The sequence below is a fragment of the Leucoraja erinacea genome, chromosome 24 (assembly GCF_028641065.1).
Source record: "Leucoraja erinacea ecotype New England chromosome 24, Leri_hhj_1, whole genome shotgun sequence".
Taxonomy (NCBI): domain Eukaryota; kingdom Metazoa; phylum Chordata; class Chondrichthyes; order Rajiformes; family Rajidae; genus Leucoraja; species Leucoraja erinaceus.
In genome coordinates this window covers 8,368,637-8,385,251 of record NC_073400.1, presented here as the reverse complement: position 1 = coordinate 8,385,251, position 16,615 = coordinate 8,368,637, and the positions used below count along the sequence as shown (strand labels likewise).

At 40.9% G+C, this 16,615-nt stretch overlaps 1 protein-coding gene across 2 annotated transcripts in view; it reads right to left on the bottom strand.

Moving 5' to 3' along the window:
* Nucleotides 1-16,615, bottom strand: part of bltp3a (bridge-like lipid transfer protein family member 3A) — a 110,558-nt gene that overhangs the window by 11,595 nt on the left and 82,348 nt on the right. For both annotated transcript variants that reach the window (XM_055654472.1, XM_055654471.1), the window contains exons 15-17: nucleotides 13,459-13,649; nucleotides 5,727-5,902; nucleotides 4,772-4,922 (exon numbers count right to left, since the gene is read on the bottom strand). In XM_055654472.1, coding sequence (XP_055510447.1) covers nucleotides 4,772-4,922; nucleotides 5,727-5,902; nucleotides 13,459-13,649 — 518 coding nt within the window. The remainder of the gene's footprint in view (nucleotides 1-4,771; nucleotides 4,923-5,726; nucleotides 5,903-13,458; nucleotides 13,650-16,615) is intronic.

The window sequence follows — 16,615 nt, the reverse complement described above, 5'->3', positions numbered from 1 at the left end:
GGGCAACAGCACCCGGCGAGAACGGCCAGGAACATCGGGCCTCCGTAGAGGCAATAGCGGAGGCCTCAATAGGCCTGACTTTGGGAGAACTGGGGATGGGGACTGGACATTGTGCCTTCCCCCACAGTGGTAACCATTGTGGGGGGATGATTTTTGTGTGTAAGTGATTATTTTAGTTTGTGTCCAAGATGGCTGTCGGAAGGGAGAGTGTACGCTAGCGCGGTTTAGCTGCTGCTGCTCTCTCTTCACATTGTGTTTTTGATTTTTTTTGTCTTTGGATCGAATTCTGTCTTTAATTTGTGTATTGGTGATGTCTTTACTATTTATTTTACTCCGATTATATGTTTTTTCTCTTGTTAAATTCTGTAAGGTGTCCTTGAGACTTTTGAAAGGCGCCCACAAATAAAATTTATTATTATTATTATTATGTCCTTAAATATTAACATCCAGATCTCTCAAAGGCAATTTTTAACTCTTGCATTATTTAATATTTGGCCTTATTCTCCTTCGTCAAAATAAATCTAATTCCCAGTTCTGTAACTCCATCTGCCATATTTTGTTAATTGTCTATTTATTTGGGGACAATGAAATGTTAGCAAATTTAGATGAAAAGGCTATCAAGTCATAAACATACATGGCAAACAGCTGAGAACTTGATAGTAATCCCCAAGCACAGGAATCTAAAATGACCCTTGCTTTATCCCTTAGTTTTCTCTGGTAGCAAATCCCGTTTGCACTTGTAAATTACACTCAATCTGCAATAGTAATTTCCCAGTATGACACCTTCGTGTCTTTTGGAAATAGTCACATACGGAAATTACTTGGTCCCATTCTTTCATTGTACACGTTTTATTCTCAAAAAACGTCAGTAAATTTGCCAAACATGTATGAAGAAGGATTTCGGCCCGAAACGTTGCATATTTCCTTCGCTCCATACATGCTGCTGCACCCACTGAGTTTCTCCAGCACTTTTGTCTACCTTGCCAAACATGATTTCCCTTTCACTGTTTCCGCATACTTCTTTAAATGTTCTGTTACTACTCCTTCAAAAATAGGCTGCAGCATTTTCCAGTCAAGTCAACTTACTTCCTAGGTTCTTTTCTTGAGTAAAGTTTTAAATTTGCACTTTTTCCCATCTATAGGACTGCGAGATGATTTTCAGAGATTATCATTTAAAGCAATCACTGAAAGTAAGCATGCAGGTATAGCAGGCAGTGAAGAAAGCTAATGGCATGTTGGCCTTAATTGCGAGAGGATGTGAGTTTAGGAGCACGGACGTCCTACTGCAGTTGTACAGGGCCCTGGTGAGACCGCACCTGGGGTATTGTGTGCAATTTTGGTCTCCTAATTTGAGGAAGGACATTATGGCTATTGAGGGAGTGCAGCATAGGTTCACCATGTTAATTCCCGGGATGGCGGGACTGACATATGATGAAAGAATAGGTCGACGGGCTTGTATTCACTGGAATTTAGAAGGATGAGAGTGGTTCTTATAGAAACATATAAAATTCTTAAAGGATTGGACAGGCTTGATGCAGGAAAGATGTTGCCGATGTTGGGGAGTCCAGAACCAGAGGTCACAGTTTAAGAATAAGGGGTAGACCATTTCGGACTGAGATGAGGAAATACTTTCACCCAGATGGTTGTGAATTTGTGAATTATCTGCCACAGAAGGCAATGGTGGCCAATTCACTGGATTTTTTCAAGAGGGAGTTAGATTTAGCTCTCAGGGCTAAAGGAATCGAGGGATTTGGGGAAAAAAGCAGGAATGGGATACTGATTTTAGATGATCAGCCATGATCGTATTGAATGGTGGTGCTGGCTCAAAGGGCCAAATGGAGAAGGAATGGAGACAACTTTTAAGAAGCCAGAGGCACACAGCTGTGAAGCTCAGTGGACATTTAACATTACCAGTCGGTTATCTTTGGTTCTGAAAACTACTGTTTACCTTTGTTTGCACGAGCCAATGAAATTCACCGGTCAGCACCGGCTACAACTTACGGGAACCTTCGACCTCCTGGCGACCCATTAGGACCTCCTGGCGACCCACCTATGGCACGGAAATTCTCACTATTCTCCATGGCGGCTTCATTCTAGTCGCCGCTAATTTTTCAACATGTTCAAAAATTCACGCCGACTATAATGAGGCTGCGACTAGTTCCCAGAATGTGGGAACTCCTCACGACCATGAAGTGGACTCCACGGCAACCACCGGCGACCATGTGGCAACTGCATAGTCTCCTGCAGTAGCCTAAAAAGTCGCCTAAGTGGGACAGGCCCATAAGTCAGCTGGCCAGCCAGCATCTGTGGAAGGAAATGGACAGAGGATGTTTTGGGTTGGACCCTTCTTCAGACTGGTGGATAGAGGGCAGAAGACTAGTAAAAAGAGATGAGGAAAAGAGGCGGGGCAAAATCTGGCTAGTGATAGGATAATTCCGCTGAGGAGTGGTGATTGGCAGATGGATGGAGACAGCCACAAACACTGGAGGTGAAATGGAAATAGAAGGGTCCAAATGTGGAATAAGATAAGGAAGAAAAAATGTGTAAAGGGATGAGGGAGGGATAGTGAGTGGAAAGATGGGGAGAGGGGGAGAGGGGTAAGGAGGAAATAAGGAAAATTGAAAATGGGGGATTTGGAGTAGAGAAGGGTGTGAGCTGAGCGGATGGAAGGCAAATAAACTGTGTGACAGGCGAGACGAGAAGGGAGGCTGGGAGCTGTGTTCAGTTGAAATTTGAGAATTTAATGTTCATGCCATTGGGTTGTAAGCTATCCAAACTGAATATGAAATGCTGTTCATCCAGATTACATGTAGCTTCACACTGGCAGTGAACACTAAGGTGATAACGTTGGGTATGGCAAGGTGATTTAAATGGCACTTATATGTCATTATGCCAAGGCCTCCGGGACCTCCCAGTTGCTGACCATGTTAACTCCTCATCCCATACTGATCTTTCTGCCCTGGGCCACCTCCATTACCAGAGTGAGGCCACACTATAAATTGGAGGAACAGCAACTCATATTTTGCTTGAGTAGCTTACAGGCTTGTGGTATGAACAGTGAAGTCTCTAATTTTAGGCGACTTCTAGATACATTCCCCTCCCCTTTCCCCTCCATCCTCCACTAAAAAATAATAAAGGGATACTTTATCCTTGTCTTCATCAGAGGGCATTGAGCATAAGAGTCAGGAAGTCATGTTCCTATTTCATAAAACTTTGGTTAGGCTGAATTTGGTGTAATGTGTGCAGTTCGGGTTGCCACATAACAGGAAGGATGTGGAGGTTTTGCAGAGGCTGCATAAAAGGTTTACCGTGATACTGCCTGGATTAGAGGGTATTAAACACAAGGAAAAATTGGACAAATTTGGATTTTGTTTTCCCTGGAACGGTGGCAGCTGGGGAAGGACCTCAAAAAATGATGAAAAGCATATTATAGAGCAGATAGATGGCTCGGCACAGTGGCGCAGTGGTAAAGTTGCTGCCTTACAGGGCCAGTTAACCGCGTTTAATCTTCATTACAGGTGCTGTCTTTACGGAGTTTGCGCATTCGCCCAGTGACCGTGTGGGTTTTCTCAGAGTGCTCCGGTTTTTCCGCTCATTCCAAATCCGTGCAGGTTTGTAGGTTAATTGGCTTCTGTAAAATTGTCCTTAGTGTGTAGGATAGAACTATTGTATCTATAGTTGGGTGATAGTTGGTCAGCGCGGATTTGTGGGCCAGAGGACCCGTTTCCATGCTCTAGCTCTGAAACTAAAGCTAAAACTAAAGTTTGAATCTCCTCCCCCCCCCCCCAGGTGAAAATATCAAATGCTGGAGGGTGTAGCTTTAAGTTGGGAGGGAAAGTTTAAAGGAGAATTACAGAACAACCTTTTGTTTTACCCAGAGTGGTTTGCTTTCCCCAGAGTGGTTCTGTCACAGGTGGTGGTGGAAAGAGATTCAATAATGGGGGTTAAGAGGTTTTTAGATAGGCACGTGAATATGCAAGGAATTAATGGATACGGATTACATGCAGGCAGAAGTGGTCAGTTTTGATAGAGACATTGTGGGCCATTGGATCTGTTCCTGTGCCTGACCTGTGTTTTACGATTTCATGAACTTGTCTTCTAGATTAACTTTGCCAATTTGATTTGCCCTACATTTGCACTACACTGTCTTCTACAGATTTAATGCTTTGAAGTAATTATCACAGGCAGCATATTCATTTGGAACTCATTACCAGGGAGTCTCACCGACCTAACCATTATTCCCTCATCAATAATTTGCATTTGGGGAAGCAAGGTTAAAATTCTTATTATCGCCATCCTTACATTACCAACCTTCTTTCATTTAAAATAACAAGAGCTGTTTCTCTTTGGAGAGCTGTTTCTTTCAATGTGTTATACATTTTGGTTCAGTTGCGATTGGCATTAAAATCTCAAAAGGCTAATGATATTTTTTTCTAAAAGCATTTTAGACTTGAGCACTCCCATTTTGAATCACATGAAAAGCTGAAATGAGATTTCATGGGTCAACGGATCACAACTTAAGTGGAAATATGGGGTATTAAAATGAATAATCTACTTTAACTGGAAACGAGCAATGGTCCTCTGAAACTAATTACAATGTTCAATGGCCCTGTGGTTTAATAGGGGAACAAGGAACCACAAAACCATTTTCTTGGTTTAACTCACAAATGTTACTGTAAATTAGAGAAATGAGGTTTAACCAAATCATAAGAATAAGTTACAACAAAACCACCAGTTGTATTATAAATAAGGATCTTGCAGCTTCTCTCACCAGTCGCATGGCTACTCAGAAATTTTTGCACGTCCAAGTTACCCAACTGATCAGGAATCACTTCCTTTGCCTGGACACAGACGGCTACATCGTCACCTCTTATGCCGATTCCACAATTCACTTCAAGTATTTTCAGTAACAGCACCGAAGCCTGGGAAACCAAGCAGAAGCTTAAATGTCAACACTAAAATAAACATTTATAAAAAATGCATCAATACTACATTCTGCAGGATAAGAAATATGCACCTTATTTCTTTGACAACAGGTGCCAGACATTTCTTTTCCTCAAAGTTTATGATATAAAACATCCTAACTTTGGTTAATGTTAATTTTAATACAGTCCAACCTCTCTGTCCCTTCTTGCAAATGTTTCCACATCATGAAGGACTACTAACTAGAAAAAAATACAATATTTAAATATTATCCAACATTAATACAACCACCATTAATGCTAGCAATCTTTGTCAGTTTACCAGCATTACTGCGGATTAATTGTTCTGAATCATACAAACATTGCGTTCATAGATTGCCCATAGAAGACTAAAATAAAATTTCAGATTAACCTTGATTTTAACGTTTCTACTGGCATCCAACACACTAATCAATAACAGCAAGTTTAAAAACAACAGGGCGGCACAGTGTCACAGCTGGTTGAGCTGCTGCCCCACAGCGTTAAACGCTCAATCATGACCTCAGCTGTTGTTGGAGTTTGCACGGTTTCCCTGACCATGTGGGTTTCCTCCCACATCCCAAAGACATGTGTTGTTGGTTAATTATCCTCTGTAAAATTGCCTCTTATGTGATGGGAGTAGAACTTGTGCGATCGGGTGATTGATGGTCACCATGGTGGCCAAGGGGCCCGTTTTCTCTGCAGCATCTCTAAACTAAGTCCCAAAATAAACAAACTGAAAGAGAAAAAAAATCAAGCAGAAAGGTTGGAATACAAGAGCCTTACCTGTTCTCCATTGGAATCATCGTCACTTGGTGTCAAGGAGTTGGTGATTGTAGAGTGTTTGTGAAATCCTTCTCCTCCACGCTCCCCATCTACACTTTCCGGAAGACTCTGATTGCTGCCCATTGCCGCCAACAGATCTGGGTTTCTGTTTGGAAGAAGTGATTCTTGCCCCGATTCTAAGAATGACATATTCAAGAGTCAACATAAAATATAATTAATATGTCAACTAATTTTTTTGGTAGCTGCTAGACTGCAAATAAATAGCACAATTTATTAATGTGCCATCCTTAAAAAATAAGATTCAAGAGCTGCAAGTTTCTTCTTCCTCAACAAATGAATGGGAAGAAGGAGTGTCAATCTAAAGACATTAACTTAATGAAGTTATGAAACTAGTATTCTCCATAATAGGCGCAACATTTTTGATTTTGATAAAATTTATAAAGCTACAAGATTTAAAAAAAGGTAAAACTGCTCCCACAGAAATTAGCTGCTACTGCTCATCGTGGCACCCAAACTTGCAGAAGATTATGCAGTTACAGCACCAAAACAAAATCATTTTATTGTCCGACAGACAAGATCCCTGGAACATAGTTTTGACGTTGTCAGCAATTAACTACATAATTAAGGGGTGAAACACTTAGCAATGATTAATTTGACAGGATAACTTGAAGATTTGAAATTCTCTCTTTGGAATGATAAAAAGAAAGCCTTGACAATGTTAATTATATCTATAAAGTTTCTGAGACAGGCTTTATCTTTATGATAGAAGTTTGACATAGGAGATGTCTGCTGGTCACAGGAGCTCCCGGCCTAGTCCGTGATGTTTACCAAAGTGAGGCCAGGATGTGAAAGACACAGGGTCAAAGTACCAGAAAAGTAAAAGGGTTCATCTCAACAGACAATCTTTCAGTATGCTCTCACGTTATGGGTCAACAGCTTTGAATTTAAATAGACCTATTAACTTCAGAGCAACAAATGTCATACTTTTTGCTGCATATTTTAAACTGATGTAGAGTACAAGTCATGCAAACAAAATAAACTGCAGATGCTGAAACCTAAAGTACAAAATAAGTACAAACCGAAGATAGACACAGAAGATGGTGCAAAGAGGTCCTTCTGCAGTTGTACAGGGCCCTAGTGAGACCACGCCTGGAGTATTGTGTGCAGTTTCGGTCCCCTAATTTGAGGAAGGACATTCTTGCTATTTAGGGAGTGCAGCGTAGGTTTACAAGGTTAATTCCCGGGATAGCGGGACTGTCATATGCTGAGAGAATGGAGCAGCTGGCCTTGTACACTCTGGAGTTTAGGAGGATGAGAGGGTTTCTCATTGAAAAATATAAGATTGGACACGCTAGAGGCAGGAAACATGTTCCCGATGTTGGGGGAGTCCAGAACCAGGGGCCACAGTTTAAGAATAAGGACTAAGTCATTTAGAACAGAGACGAGAAAACACTTTTTCTCACAGAGAGTGGCGAGTCTGTGGAATTCTCTGCCTCAGAGGGCGGTGGAGGCAGGTTCTCTGGATGCTTTCAAGAGAGCTCTTAAAAATAGCGGAGTCAGGGGATATGGGGAGAAGGCAGGAATGGGGTGCTGATTGGGGATGATCAGCCATGATCACATTGAATGGCGGTTCTGGCTCGAAGGGCCAAATAGCCTACTCCTGCACCTATTGTCTAATGTCTAAAAAGCTGGAGTAACTCAGCAGGACAGGCAGCATCTCTGGAGAAAAGAAATGGGTAATGTTTCGGGTCGAGACCTTGGGTCAGGCAGCTGCTGTAGACAGAATGGACTGGCAACATAGTAGGGAGGGGAGAAAGTTGGAAAAGAGAGATGGGAGCAGGACAAAGCCTGGCAAGAGAAAGGTGGATATGGGTGAGGGTCTGATTGGCAGATGGGTGGAGTAAGTGACAAAGGCTAAAGATGAAAGGAGACAAAAGGTTGTCAGATAAGGAGGGGTGTGAAAAAGTAAAACCAGGGGGGGGGGGGGGAAATATAGGTGGAAAGGGAGGGGGGGGGTGGGGATGGGGCAGGGGAGGGAAGAAGGATGGAACAGGGGGAGAAATGGGTGTGAACTAGGTGGAAGAGGCAAAGGGGTTGGGGTGGGTGAGAAACTATTGCTTAAAAATTGGAGAATTCAATATTCATACTGTTGGTTTGTGAATGACCTAAGAAGAATTGCACTTAATGGATCCTGCACTTAAACATTGGAGTAAGTGCTCATGCCGCTGACTTAAAGTTGGAGAATTCATGCATTCAGAGGTACACGCCCATTTGAAGCAGCACGTTTACCTGTATATTTAATCTCAAAGAAATAGAACCTTCTTTTAACTAATAAGAAATGTAATTTGATAAAAAAGTGCTGAAATATGACAAATATTTGGCTGAAACGCATCACTTCATAACCTATTTGGTTAAATAAATACCAAATGATACAATTAAAAAGCGAAACAACAAATTCTTTCACTATGTACAAAATGATGAATGCATTCAAAAGCAATTTTTAAAATCTGTCAATTTCTCCTCTGTGGGACCAGGATAGGAAGAGGAATACAAATCAGGAAATGGACAAAATAAAGTATACTAAAATTATAGCATATGGACATGGAAATATAGAGTAACGGTCACAAAATCAACCTTGATCATAGTCACAAAGACCCTTCGGTCTACCTTGTGCATGTAGAACATCAACCACCCATTTACATGAATCCCTTTTTATTTTCCCTCCATTCTCATCAACTTTCCCCAGATTCTATCTTTCATTGACATACGGGGCAATTTGGTGGTCTATTAACCCATCAATCCATTAAGTCATTGTGATGTGGGAGAAAGTGCATGTAATTACTGGGAACATGCAAACTTCAAACAGAAAGGAGCCAAAACGTGAGTCAATGGCGGCGAGATAGAGTGGTTCCACAAGGGGTGTGACCTTGAACACTACATATCATATCAAAAGGTTAATAGCCTACTCCTGTTCCCATGTGTGGAATTCAACAGGTGCATCTTTGGCGATGGAGTTAAGCAAAATATTCATCACATTTCTCCACCTTGATTAAATTCTGATTGTCTGATGAGATTTCGGGGGGGGGGGGGGGGAACGACACCAAAATTAAGTTGGAGTCAGTGGTCCATGGTGTGAAAAAGTGGATAATGCAGGACAGAACCCACATGGAGCACAGATGAATACTACCAAAGCTTGAAGATCAGCACGACATGTACATGACATTTTATTGTCAGAATAGAGTTGCAGTGCACACAGGTCAAGATATTGCCACACCGTTCAAGATCCTGCTCAAGACCATGGGATATAGAACTGGAAGCAAAATGGATTGGTGCCCAGATTCAGGAAATGAGTCCAGAATCTGGCTGTAGCAGCTAAACCAGTTTGTCAAACACGAACACAGCAGCAGCAGGAGCAGTTGCAAACTAATTCAAATTCACCACAAATTTTTCAGCAACTCAGCAGGAAATAGACACATGGCAGCTATGACTTTAAGTCGTTCAAAAAGCTTAGTCTTGATGCCAATTCCAGGCATTTGGAATCCAAAATTAAAAGGTCCAGTCCTCATTATTTTCCTAGCAGAGCAAAGTCACAGCAGCCAATTCTTAAAATAGCTATTACTCATAGTCCGCAGTGCACTTTATCTGTTTATTTATGTTTATATATATGGTCTATGGTATATAGACACACTGATCTGTTCTGTATTTATGCCTACAATATTCTGTTGTGCTGCAGCAAACAATAATTTCATTGTCCTATCTGGGACAATAAACTCCCTTGACTTGACTTGTATGGACTTCTGAGGGATTTTGATCTTAAATAATAGCCATTTCTCTTTGGATGGATGCTGCTTGATTTACTGAATGCTGCCAGCATTTGCTGGTTTTTTTTTGCAGATTTTAAGCATCTGCAGTTTTTTCATTTTTACTTTGAGCTATTTGAAATTATTCAGTGAATAAAAAAAAGTTTACATTTATTCATCTTATTTTTACAATGGATAAAGAACTTGCAATACGAGGAAGGGGAAGTAAAAAAATTAAGCAATTAAAAAAAAACAATTCAAGGAATTGTAGCCAAGAGCATTATTCAAAGAACACAAGAAAATAGGAACAGGCAGAGACTACCCTGCCATTCAACCCATTCCAGACCTCCTCTGTGCCGTCCCATAATTCTCAATTTCCTAATCTTACAAAAATATCTACTCCCACCTAAAGATAGTTCTCAGTGAGATAGCTCTGCCTGGGATATAGAATTCTGGAGATTCATTGCCCTCTGCAAGAAGAATACATACCTCAGTTTTAAAAGACAATCCTTTCATCCTAGAAATTAGCCTGGTGTATCATCTTTGGATGCCTCCACTGCTACTTCATCCTTTCTCAACTAAGGGGACCAATATCATGACAAACAATGGCTTTGATGGTTTGGCGAGGACAATACATCACCCACCCAGATGCTAAGCCCTGTTACATGCATGATAATGCACCAGGAGACATTCCAGGACCACCTTCTCCCTCGTTCTCTTTGGCAATACAATCTCACATTTGAGTGTAGGTCAACTTTTGAACTTCAGGTTTATGATATTTTGCCTATTTCCAACTCTGCAACATCACTTCACTCTGCCCTACCTTACATGATTATGGTTACTTCTGACAGCCCCATCCTTACTTTGATCATTCTTAGATTTGATTATTCAAATGCATCCCAAACCATCTTCCTACTTTCAAATGTATTATGCTTTACTGCCCTTTTTGCCATAGATCGTGGTTAAGGAAATCTTAAAATTATCATTCTCGTGTATAAACCCTTCCAAGTTCAGGTATTGCCACAATTCCTCCATCCCAATAGTCCTTTCACATACCTTTTCACTTTTAATTCTACTCTTGGTATTCCCCAAATGTAGTCACTTCATCAAAAGCAGGCAATCAAACAACCTCTTGGTTTTATTATTGGTTGACAAACCTTGTGCCCTTTTACCCAGTAACCTTTAATGAGTTGGTGAAAAGCTTTCAAGCTAATACCATAATGTACTTTGGGACATTGTTACCATGATAAAGGTGTTATTATAGGCAATTGATGTTGACATTATAGTTGACCTGGACACTCTGGAGGAAAATAATTTTATAAATTTATATAAACAGCAACAATGTAGCCCAAGAGGACTGGTCATCTTTTCCCGATTCTATGTTGCACCTTGAACTATTTTCAAAACAAACTGTCTTCCACCAGATGACCAAACACCAACTCATCAGTTGGGTCAAGGCTGTGCAGGAATTCTTCCAGTTTGGGCCAAATGCGGCTAGGTGAGAATAGTTCAGCTGGGACTTGTTAGCCAGTGTGGGCAAGTTGGGCCGAAGGGCCTGTTTCCACGCTGTATGTCTCTAAGTGCCCAGCATTGAAGGCCATTGAGGCTCTACCACACCCTCACTGACTCATCAGCTTGTGAATGACAAATAACATTCACAAATATTTAACAAGTGTGAAATTGTTATCAGTTGGAATACCACAATTCAAAACAGGTTTGAGTGAAGAAGGTTGCCTGTGCTGATACAATCCCCACACTGCACTCTCTCACACCAATGTGGTGGGAGCCCACTGCACACTTGAAGCAGCAACATGACACAAGAGCAAGTGGATGGACAAGGGGCTTGGGACAACTATGTTTACACATAATAGCTATCCTGTTCAATCTCATAAATTTTAAAGGCCTCTCATCTTGCTTTGACATCTTTGCTTTTCCAAAGAAAAATATACCTAATATGTTCACTCTTTCAAAAGCCATATGATCAGTTCTGACACACTAAAGCTTTTTTTATATACAATTCCAAACCCCCACCACTGAACTCCCCACTGTCAATACCACAGACCAGAAACTGAACTGGACTACCAGAATAACAATGTGGCACTAAGCAAGTCAGAGGCAAGGAATCCAACGAGATCTAAATGTTCTTGTGAATGACTCACAGTATATTAGGAGGCAGGTGCAGTAGTGATTAGGAAGACAAATGGCACAATGGGTTTCATTGCTTCAGGGTTGGAGATTAGAAGTAGTTATATATTGTTACAAATGTATAGGGGAAGGCCTCTCCTTGAATACTGTGTGCAGCTTTGTTTCTCTAATTTAAGAAAGGATAAACAGGTATTGGAGGCAGTTGAAAAAGGCTTCACAAGACTGATTTCTGGGATGAGGAGGTTATCTTATCAGTCCAATAAACGGGATATATATTTTTTGGAGTTTAGAAGAATGAATATCTTTTAATGAAACATACAAGATAGGAATTTGTGTCATAGTGTCAGAAGAATAGCCTAGCCTTTGACATCAGTAAGATGAAACACTATTGTTGTCCCAAGGTAGTGAGGGGGTGAACATAACCATGTCCTCATCAATGGGGCTGCTGTAGAGATGGTCAACATCTTCAAGTTCCTTGGCATCGATATCACCAGCAACCTAATCTGTTCCCTGCACACCAATGCAATGATCACATCTGCGTATTTACTTTCTTAGTTATCCGAGAAGATTTGATATGTCTAGAAGGATCCTCTCAAAAGTCTTCAGATGTGCTTAGGAAAGTATTCTGAGTGCATGCATCTCAGCCTTGTATGGCAACTGCTCTGCTCTTGATCACTTGGACCTGCAAATAGTGGAGAAGACAGCCTGGTGCATGACACGCTCAGGACTTCCTTCTATCCAGTCTATCTGCATGTGTATTGCATCACGAAGGATGGAGATATCATCAAAGATGCCTTTCACCCTTCCCATTCGCTTTTCTATTATCTACCATTTGGGAGAAAATAGCTGAACTTGAAAGCTCCAGCATCCAGACTTAAGAACACCTTTGCCCCTACTGCCACCACACCCTGAACCAATCAGCTCTTTCACATCCCCTTCCCAGAGGCGCTGCCATATACTATTAATTCATTCCATTTTGGCTATTGGTATATTTAATATTTTTTGATCACCTTCAGTTTGTACTACAACCTTGCACCGTTCCGCTCATTTGCATTCCTCATTTTATGTCTGCATTTATCATTATTGTATGCATATGCTGTTATGTTGAACTTCATCTGAACAAGAGATATGACAATAAACTAAACCAACCAGATCCCTCAGGGCATGATAGGGCGAATGATTCCACGAGTGGGAGAACCTTAAACAAGGGGACATCATGACAAAATTAGCAGGCAGTCATTTGAAATTGAGGTTGAAGGGAATTTCTTGCAGTGGACGGCGAATCTCTGGAATTCTCCATCACAATGGGTTTTTTTTTTAATTGTAAGATGTACTGAGGTATCGTGAAATTCATCTCAGAAATTTGAAGCAAATAGATCACTGTGTTAGAAAACACTGGGGAGTGCTCAAAGCTTAGCATAACTGAAAGATGGGAAATGGTCGATGATGGGAAGGTGGCAGATTCCTGGTCAGATCAACCATGACTATATTAAAACTTGAGGGGTGACGTGACCTCCTACGTTTATTTTCTGTTTATAATGCTCTCTTTTAGTGTTAGATAGGGCCAAATAGTTTTCAAGCAGAACTACTTCCCCGTTAACTGCGCTGAACCACGTGAAAGCAGGGGGTTAGTTTCATTTAGGCTTTCTCTTGCATGTTGAACATGAAATCAAATGTATTGTAAATGCATTTTTTTTAACCAACAATAATGGTAAAGCTTGACTTTAAATTCACCAAATTCCTGTTCAATTTGTTGTACAACGAATCTTTGTAAACAAATTACGTACCTGCTTCAAGGAGAATAACGTATTTCTCACTGCTATCACTGTCGACCGATATCCGATCTTCTGGCAGGCTGCCATCAAGCGATGTAGTGTCCAAGGAATGCTGCGACGATGTGCGTTTCATGCTTAAGATACGCAGCTTAGTGCTGGACAAGGAAGAGGATAGATTGTCTTCACCTTTGGAGATCTGCTCTCTTTAACAAGAAAGTAAACTTTGATTTAGTCAAGGGAGAGAGAAAGCTATGCTGCATTTTAAAGCATTAAGTTGTCTTTCACAGGCTCAAGAGCAACTTTGAGGAGGGGAAAACATTCCACCAGAGTTCAAAAGGGAACATTGTCTATAAATGAAAACTTGTTATACATCAGCAGATCACAGTGATGATGAAAGGCCATGTAGAAATTAAATAAATTTGAGTCCATAACTTTGAGGAGGGGAAAACATGCCACCAGAGTTCAAAAGGGAACATTGTCTATAAATGAAAACTTGTCATACATCAGCAGATCACAGTGATGATGAAAGGCCATGTAGAAATTAAATAAATTTTAATCCATATACATATTGCTATTATTACTTGCCTGCTCCAGCAACAAGATCACACCTCCAATACAGGCAGGAATCCCATTTTACTTTCAATTACTTATTAACTGCATGGATGAGTTGAGGGGTGTGCTCAAACCAGAAAACAATTTGAAGTTCCCCACTCCTAACATTAAATCATAAAAGCAGGCAGCACAGTGCTGAATCTTTAACACAGCAAATATGCTGCATCTCGTTCCATTATAAATATTTAATTCCTTAGGAAGACAGACCAGACAGGTAGACAATATTACAGACGCAGACTAAACCAAGGCATTATACCATTGGATGTTTGTATTCTTGTACTGAATTCCACTTGCAATAAAGGGTAACATACTGCTTGTTTCCCAACTACCCACTGGACTTGCATATTAACATGTAGCAATTGCCTAGTTTACCAAGAGCATGACCACTGCATTGTGAGCAATGTTCCTTAATCCTAAATTCCCCATACAGTGGAGAAAAAATGGCTCCATCTTCACTGTCAGTCTCCTCATTACTTGAATCTTGTCCACTCCAGTTAATATAACCATGGGGTGCAAGCAGAAGCCTCCACATGGCGCATCCCGGCCAATGCTGACGACAGAAACTGTACCACAGTGACTGACTGAAGTAGCCAATTCTGCAACCACCGACCGTCAACCGTCACTGACCGACCGGAAAGACGTGATATGGAAGATGGCCGGACACGAGGAAGAAGAAGAATATAACCATTGTTTGTGTATTCTCTCCAAATAGGTTTTGGTACCATTCTGTAAATTAACATTCCTATACCTCAGTCCAAGACCAATGTTTTCTTCTTAAGGTGTAGTACCGCAAATTCTGCCTACCTAAAGTCACGATAGAAGGTGGCAAGAACAGGAAGGTAGATTATTATCCAAATGGCGTCTGATTTGGAAAAATGCAGCTGCAATGAAACCTGGGTGTGCTTGTACATCAGCCACTGAAAGTAAGCATGCAGGTACAGGAGGCAGTGAAATAAGCTAATGGCATGTTCGCCTTAATTGCGAGAGGATTTGAATTTAGGAGCAAGGTGGTCCTACTGCATTTGTTCGGGGGCCTGGTGAGACCGCACCTGGAGTATTGTGTGTAATTTTGGTCTCTTAATTTGAGGAAGAACATTATTGTTATTGAGGGAGTGCAGCGTAGGTTCACCAGGTTAATTCCCGGGATGGCGGGACTGACATATGATGAACGAATTGGTCGACTGGACTTGAATTCACTGGAATTTAGAAGGATGAGAGAGGATCTTATGGAAACATAAAATTCTTAAAGGATTGGACAGGCTAGATGCAGGAAAAATGTTCCCGATGTTGGGGCAGTCCAGAACCAGGGGTCACAGTTTAAGAATAAAGGGTAGGCCAGAGAGTTATGAATCTGTGGAATTCTCTGCCATAGAAGGCAGTGGAGGCCAATTCGCTGGATGTCTTTGGGGGCTAAAGGAATCTAGGGATGTGGGGAAAAAGCAGGAATGGGATACTGATTTTAAATGATCAGCCATGATCATATTGAATGGCGGTGCTGGCTCAAAGGGCTGAATGGCCAACGCCTGCACCTATTTTTCTATGTTTCTAATTCCTCTTTCCAGAAATTGAGAATCAGACTATTCTTAAACCTACTCCATCTATCCTCAAATTGAGTACCATAATCCATAACACTGCTAAAACTACATGTCTGTTTGCATCACACTATTCAGCCAACCCATCTGTCCCAGACTCTGCAACTATGTCTTTTCCAGCTCAAGGTTTGATCATTCCATGTACTCCTGAATGCTCACCAACATTTTATCCTCACACTTAGTCATTCAAAATTCTCCTGCATTGTTCTGTTTAAGAATCTTCTTTCTTTCACTCATTACTTGGTGAGTTTAAATTTAAAATTCAAATTCATCTTTTCAATCATTCCACAGGCTTGCTCCTTCCACTTAGCATTATTTTCTCGATGGTGACAACTTCCATATCTGCGCTCTGTGTGGGACTTGGGCAGAGTTTAATTGATGCTGAGGTTCTAAGCTCTGAAATTTCCTCCTCAAACCTTTAAAATCTCTTTAAAATCGACTTTGTTGTCAGGGTTGACATCATGTGCGGTGAGGTGCCAAATTTTGTTTTGGAAACACTCTTATGAAGTGTTTGCAACATTTGACTAGATTTAGTGCACAAGTACAAGCTTGTGTTTGAGCATATTACAATTCCGTATAACCATCATTGCCATATTGCTATCATTCTGACATTAAAAAAAACCTGACTAATACAAATAGCTATTCTTCACAATCACTAACTGATACAGGGATACTGCTCTCTAAAAACTATCAATTATTCAGTCAAATTAAATGGTGATGAATGATTCTGTCATTCCACTGAGTCAAGGCACTAGATAGATTTAGTGGCTGCAGAGTGATGCAGAACAGTCACCAAGATCATTCTTAAAGAGAAGACAAATCAGCCAAGGTTTCTCAAGCTGTTCAAGTGGTGACACTCCAAAGTGTTTTTGTAAATGTCTGTCTGCTCTTTTAGCTTCCCTGGATTCATGGAGAACTTTGCTGTCCGCATTCTGTGCAGATAAACTTGCATTTGGGTTGGGTTA